The 7,033-nt window shown below is 45.5% G+C and overlaps 1 protein-coding gene across 1 annotated transcript; it reads left to right on the forward strand.

Annotated features, from left to right (window-relative positions):
• The first annotated feature begins 1,981 nt into the window (after nt 1–1,981).
• Nucleotides 1,982–4,602, forward strand: LOC123039189 (B3 domain-containing protein REM20-like). Its single transcript, XM_044462453.1, has 3 exons — nt 1,982–2,139; nt 2,232–2,368; nt 4,405–4,602. Exons 1-3 carry the CDS (start codon nt 1,983–1,985, stop codon nt 4,600–4,602), a joined length of 492 nt encoding a protein of 163 aa, XP_044318388.1. The 5' UTR covers nt 1,982.
• The last annotated feature ends 2,431 nt before the right edge of the window (nt 4,603–7,033 follow it).

A 7,033-nucleotide genomic window follows, 5' to 3' on the forward strand; every position in this document is an offset into this window, starting at 1 on the left:
GTTTTGGTATCTGTGACCTGATGTGATCAATCTTCTCTCCAGGTAGAAAAATGCTTGAAGATTCTAGGAGCAAAATGATGTGATCCTGATGGTTGTAGAAAAATGATGTGATCCTGATGGCTGTAGCAATATGGAGCAAAATGATGTTTTAAGATTCCAGCAGCAAAATGTAGTTTTTGTAATATGGAGCAAAATGTAGTTTTTGCAGCTGTTATGCTTGCTATTTTGAACTGATTTGAGATGTTATGTTTCATGAAGTTTTTTTGAACTGAATTGAGATGCTGTGTTCTGATGGCATGGAGCTGAAGATGCTATTTTTTTAACTGAATTTTGGTCAGAACTGAATGTTTAACTGAATTTTGCTTCAACTGAATGTTTAACTGAATTTTGCTTCAGTGAGCAAAAAATATGCGCCTGCGGGGACTCGAACCCACGACCATGCGCTTGTTTCACTATGTTACTACCACTGGGCTAGGAAGAGATTACTGGTCTTCCACTCTATGCCAACCCTTTTAAATATATCAAACTAGTCAAGTATCAAGCACGCACCTCACTGACAAGTGGGCCACTCGACCCACTCGCTGACAAGTGGGCCATTTTGCCATTGTACCCAAGCTACCAAAAATATGCGCGCGGCCAAAAAAATTGCGCGTGCGGGGGCTCGAACCCACGACCTGGCGCTTATTTCACTGTGTTTCGACCACTGGGCTAGGAAGAGGCTGTTGTTTCACATGTTTTTCCCACCCTTTTTAATATATCAAACCAGTCGACCCGCTCCCTCTGATAAGTGGACCCGCTCCCTCTCTTTTCCCCACTTCTCTGATAAGTGGACCCGCTCCCTCTCTTTTCCCCACTTCTCCTCACCACTCGACCCACTCCTCCTCTCCATCGACGACGCCGCCCACCGCCGCCGGCTCCTTCCTCTCCCACCGCCGGCCTCCCCACCACCGCCGGCTCCTTCCTCTCCCACCGCTACCGACTCCTTCCTCTCCCACCACCGCCGACTCCTTCCTATCTCTCCCAACGTATGAATGCTTCCTCTCTCTCTCCTTCCTGGTTGGATTAGTTTTCTGCTACTGGTTATATTAGGGTTCTTGCCGTCGCCTAGATTGGATTAGATTAGGTAGGGATTGGATTAGGGTTTGATTTGGTTAGGGTTTGATTGGGACTGCATTAGATTATATTAGGGTTGGATTAGATTAGGGTTTGATTAGTGGGAATTGATTCAGTTAAGGATTATGCTATCAAGTATTCAGTTAAGGATTCAGTTAAGGAATTAGATAAGGCAGCAAGTATGAGACACTTGTATGAGCATTATCAGGCAGTGTCAGAAATGTAATTATGAGACACTTGTATGAGAATTAGACAAGGCAGCAAGTATGAGACACTTGTATGAGCATTATGATGTCAAGTTTGCATATGTGTGCATCATGTACTGTGATTATGCTAGCTCAAAAGGTTGAGAAAGGCCAGTGTCAGAAATGATCATAATCTCTTGATGATGCATGAAGTATTTCCTGCTATAATTTTCTTGCATGAAGTATTTCCTGCTATGTAGCTGTACACTATTGGTCCATTTATAATAGATATGGTTCTGGTCAATTTATATTGCTGTGTTTTGGTCAATTTATAGTAGATTTTAGTGTTGTTGATGTTGGTGGTCACCTGATGATGTTGCTGTTGCTGTGTTAGTTTACTATGCTATTGATGTTGTTTTTCAGAGAAGTGAGATGGCTGGCTTGGAAGGTTTCGAGTTCTTCGAGATCGTAATTGAGAAATCCACTCATTTCTTTATCATCACTCTGCTGTCTAGTGCTTGATTGCCACAATTAACCACTGCTTGACCCTCGCTGCAGAGGCTGCCTGACAAGTTTGCAAAGATGCTCGCCGGCCGTGAGACCCACAAAGTGAAGCTGCGGGAGGCCGGCAGCGGGCTTCACAGGCTGTGGGACGTGTCGGTGGTGTTTAATGGTGAAGGCCACATGTACCTAGGGCCCGGCTGGGAGCATTTCGCCCGCGCCCATGAGCTACAGCTCGGGTACTTCCTTGTCTTCCTCTACGACGGCGACACCATGTTCACCATGAAGATGTTCGACAACACCATGTGCCGCATGTACTACCAGCACGACGACGATGCCAGTAAGCTCTCTGCCTCTCTTCTTCCTGTCCTTTTGGCTTCCTCTACCTGCACGACGACAACACCATGTTCACACTTTGTTGCATTTGGCCAGGCAATGGGAGCAGCAGCGGGGATGACGAGGAGCAGAGCGGGGATGATGACGAGGAGCAGAGCGGGGATGACGAGGAGCAGCCTATTCTGGCTGACGACGAACATGCTATGGTGGTGGCCGACAACGACCCTGCTATGGTGGTGTCGGATGACGACCTTGCTATGGTGGTGGCGGACGACGACCTTGCTATGGTGGTGGCGGACGACGACCTTGCTATGGTGGTGGCGGACGACGACCTCGCGATGGTGGCGGCGCCTGCAATCCCACAGCTTGGCGACAGGACCATGCCAATTGTGGTAGAGGAGTACATCCGCGTTCGGATTCGCCACTCTGAGCGCATCAGGTTGATGAAGGAGAAGAAGGAGGAGTGAAGATGTTAAGAAGGTGTTCAGCATGTTAGGTTTAAGCTTGTTAGTGTAATATGAACATGTCAATGTTAAGTATGTCAGGTTTAATTTTGTGCATGCTCATGGATGTTGTATGACAGTGTCATCTAAACAAGTCATGTTTTTAACAATGAATATTCAGTTTGGTAATTGATGGGAATTGAAATTTTTTATGCATGCTCATGGATGAAAGATAAAATTATGGGTTTTTGTGCATGCTCCTGTATGAAACAATATAAGTTTCATTTTTTGAATGCGAAAAACATGACTCAAACCCTAGCCACGGACGACCGCCGTGACTAAATCCGCCGGTTTTTGAAAACACCGTAAAAATTCAAAAACCATTTTTTATTTTTTGAATGCAAAAGACATGCGTTTTTCGTGAAGCGGCTACAAGGAGGGGCACCCCAAACGGCGCCATTCCATGTCTATCTCAAAGTAGACCCTATTTTACGGACGGTCGCCAAAAAGCATGCATTTCCGACCCTCGTAGCTACTCCCGGCAATTCGGACCACCTTCGGCCGATTCAGCTGGAACCGGCTGGAATTTGAACTGCGGGTCCTCCATAGCTTGCCCGTTATTTTCACTAAAAATGATTTTTAGCTTCACAGGTAGGCATTCCATCACAGAATCGACAACAGATTTGCACGACTCAAACCCTGGCCACGGACGGTCGCCGCGAGAAAATCGGCCGGTTTTTGAAAACACCGTAAAAAATTCAAAAAAAATCAAAAAAATGGGAGACCTCCGCATCACATCATCAAATGTGGCCTACCAACTAGCAAAAATACTAAACTTGCAATACCGGCGTTTTCTTGAAAAAGTGTTCTCAAAAACAACCTACCACGAACGAAGATTCATGCCTTTCAAGCCAAACTAGCAATGATATGGCCGCATCCGTTGAATAGTTTCTGATAATATGCCCAAATTGGGCGCATGCCTCCGTCTTGTGATGGCAAACAATGTTGCCAAAGCGAGGTTCCAACTTGTTTAACAAAAAAACCATTTTTCATTTTTTGAATGCAAAAGACATGCGTTTTTCGTGAAGCGGCTACAAGGAGGGGCACCCCAAACGGCGCCATTCCATGTCTATCTCAAAGTAGACCCTATTTTACGGACGGTCGCCAAAAAGCATGCATTTCCGACCCTCGTAGCTACTCCCGGCAATTCGGACCACCTTCGGCCGATTCAGCTGGAACCGGCTGGAATTTGAACTGCGGGTCCTCCATAGCTTGCCCGTTATTTTCACTAAAAATGCTTTTTAGCTTCACAGGTAGGCATTCCATCACAGAATCGACAACAGATTTGCACGGCTCAAACCATAGCCATGGACGGTAGCCGCGACGAAATCGGCCGGTTTTTGAAAACACCGTAAAAAATTCAAAAAAATCAAAAAAATAGGAGACCTCCGTGTCACATCATCAAATGTGGCCTACCAACTAGCAAAAATACTAAACTTGCAATACCGGCGCTTTCTTGAGCTACTCGGTATGATTTTAACCATGATTTCTACAAAGTTTACAAAAAAACCCTATTTTTTCTACACCCAAACCCAAAAGGATTTCCCTCCCACACCAAAATTTTCCCTCCACCAAAATTTCCCTCTCCCAAAATTTCCCTCCACTCCCTCTCCTCCCTCTCCCACTACCACGCGGGATCCCCTCCCCTCCCCTCCCAAAATTTCCCCTCTCCCCGACGAACCCTACCTTCTCCCTCCCTGCTCCGCGCCGCCCCGCTCCCACTGCCCACCTCCCCACCATAGCGCCGCCCCTCCTCTCCACCATAGCGCCGCCCCTCCTCTGCTCCGCCCCGCACCTCCCTGCTCCGCGCCGCCCCGCTCCCACTCCCTCCCCTCCTCCGTGCCGCGGACTACATCGACGACTACGGCGGCCGCATCGACTACATCAACGACGACGGAGGCTACATCGACGACGGCGCGATCGACGACGACCACCGCTGCATCGTCAACATCATCTCCCCCTAGGTACTTCTCCCCTTGATCCATCTCCCCTCCTCTTGTGGATCCACCTCCCCTCTAGTGGATCCATCTCCCCTCTAGTAGAGCCCCCTCATGGGTTAGGATATTCTAGGGTTTGGGTGGTTCGTTTATTGTTGCGTGGGGATGATCTCCCTCTAGTTCATGGGGTTAGGGTTAGGGTTCATGGGGTCAGGGTGGTTCGTGATTCGTTTGGTCCTCTAGTTCATGATCTCCCTCTAGTTCATGGACCTCCTGGTGGTTCATTTGGTCCACTTCATGGTTTAGGGTTCATGATTTTAGGGATGGGGATGGATGGGGAGTGGAGAAGAGGGTTGGACTGGGTCGGAGAAGTTGAGCTGGGCGGAGCCAACGAGGCTGCAGGGGGAGACAAGCAAGGTGTGATTCTGTCGGGGTTTCGGCCGGATCTCCCTCCCTCACGGCGAGGCTGCAGATGGGGATGGATGGGGAAGTGGATGATGTCTGGTTGATGGTGCTTGTATCAGTACATGCTTGTGTATGGTTCAATTACTCAGCTAGCATAGATGGTGAATTAGGTTTCCAACAGCACTTCCAAAAGAAGCTACTTGCTTCCTTGTTTGTATCAACAGTACTTTCTTGTTTGTTGCCCTTCAATTTCCTTCCTTGTTTGCTTGTTACTGTCAGTAGCACTATGCTTTTTTCTATCAGTAGCACTTTCCATGCTTGCTTGCTTGTATTATGCACTTTGCTTGCTTGAATTTGGGTTAGTATGAACATGTACTTGATTGCTTGTAGCACTTTGCTATCAGTAGCACTACTGGGGTTTGTAGCAGTGTTCTTCTTTCACGATATGTGCATGAAGCTTGTGTTTTTCTTTCCAGTGAACACGGGAATGCTTAGTACTTATTGTGGTATTGGAATTCCTGCTGTGTTAAGGCAGTATGACTAGTTTTAATATATACTAGATTGGTGCTAGATAATTCTGATTGCTGTAATATACAAGGTTGATTCTAATTGTCAAAATGTCTTAACTTGTGTCATCTAGTCTGTAGCCATTTTTGGTGTGTAGAGACAACATAATCAATAGTTGAGTATAGTTTTTTCATCTGCTTTTGTACTGCTGCAAGTATAGTTGTTTCATGCTTTACCAGTGGCAACACCTAGTTGTTTTGAAGGTCCTCATGATATACTCGTCTAGCTTCCTGTCAGACTGTCTAAGCATGTGTACATGACACCAATTCACTAGTTCATGTTGCTTGCTTGCTAGCATACATGTTGCTTGCTGGCATACATGCTTAATTAGGGTTTCCATCAGCATTACTTGCTTGTATCACTAGCACTTGGAGAAGAATCTACTTGCTTGCTTATTAATTAGGGTTTGTATCAATAGTACTTGCTTCCTTCTCTTCATTTTCCTTCATTGCTTGCTTGTTTCTATCAGTAGCACTTTGCTTGCTTGTTTCTATCAGTAGCACTTTGCTTGCTTGCTTGTATTAGTAGCACTTATGCACTTTGCTTACTTGCTCCTAGTGTACATGCATGCTTGTTTGGTGCACTTACATGTTTTCTTAATTAATAACACTAGATCACTGTATTGTTTATCCATCAAGTTCGTTTCACATGTATTACATGTATGTGCATGATGGTCCAAGTGCTTTCCTTTATTGATACAAGTGCATCATTTTACTTTATCCCTGTTCTATCTGATTGTTGTTTATTCTATTTTGCAAGAACCACCTCAAGATCATCCATGGCAAGGAGGACAAGGTCAAGCATGAGGCCAACCGTTGGTATGCAACTTGCTCCTTGTGGCCAGTTTCATAAAATCTGTGTCTTAATATGCTAAGTGAAATGTATTGCTGCAATCTGAATAAGCTGGCTTAATTGTGCCTCTGTGCTGTTAGTCTTCCTTACCTGAATAACTAGGATTAAATGATAATAAAATTTCATAATATATGTTTGGCTGCCTGTCCATGCATTCCAAACATTCACCTAATAGTTATGTTTCCTGTATCATGCAAAGAAGAGCCTCTCACTGAGTACGAGAAGGTTAGGGCTAGAAATATCATGAGGAACAATCGGATGTTCCAGTCCCTTGGCATCGGTGCAATAGCATCGATGATTAGGAAAACAAATGGTGTACAAGAAGGTAGAAGTGATGAGGTTTAAGAGGGTAGTGGAGTTATCAATGATGACCCAGAGTACAATCCTAAGGAGGATGAAGTTATTGATGGAGAGGAAGTGGATGATGTTGTAGTCAACAGGATTGTTAAGGTGCAAACTCTGTCTTGCTTGGAGGGTTGGGGTTCTGTTATTCTATGTTATTCCTTGTGCTCACATATTTCTCTTGTGATCTAATGCTTTTTTCCGTGCTGTTTATATGAGGCACTGAAGGAATCTAGGACAAAGAGGCCTGGTGTTAAGAAGACAGTCAGCAAGAAGCACAAGAGCTCAGAAA

This window comes from Triticum aestivum, chromosome 2B (assembly GCF_018294505.1).
Source record: "Triticum aestivum cultivar Chinese Spring chromosome 2B, IWGSC CS RefSeq v2.1, whole genome shotgun sequence".
NCBI classification, from domain to species: Eukaryota; Viridiplantae; Streptophyta; class Magnoliopsida; order Poales; family Poaceae; genus Triticum; species Triticum aestivum.

What these genes read in the sequence shown, in the direction of transcription:
- LOC123039189 (XM_044462453.1), top strand. Translation starts at nt 1,983, where the DNA reads ATGTACCTAGGGCCCGGCTGGGAGCATTTCGCCCGCGCCCATGAGCTA. An exon ending in CCAGCACGACGACGATGCCA is followed by an intron (nt 2,140 to 2,231) that starts GTAAGCTCTCTG and finishes GCATTTGGCCAG; the next exon opens with GCAATGGGAGCAGCAGCGGG. An exon ending in CCGACAACGACCCTGCTATG is followed by an intron (nt 2,369 to 4,404) that starts GTGGTGTCGGAT and finishes TCTCCACCATAG; the next exon opens with CGCCGCCCCTCCTCTGCTCC.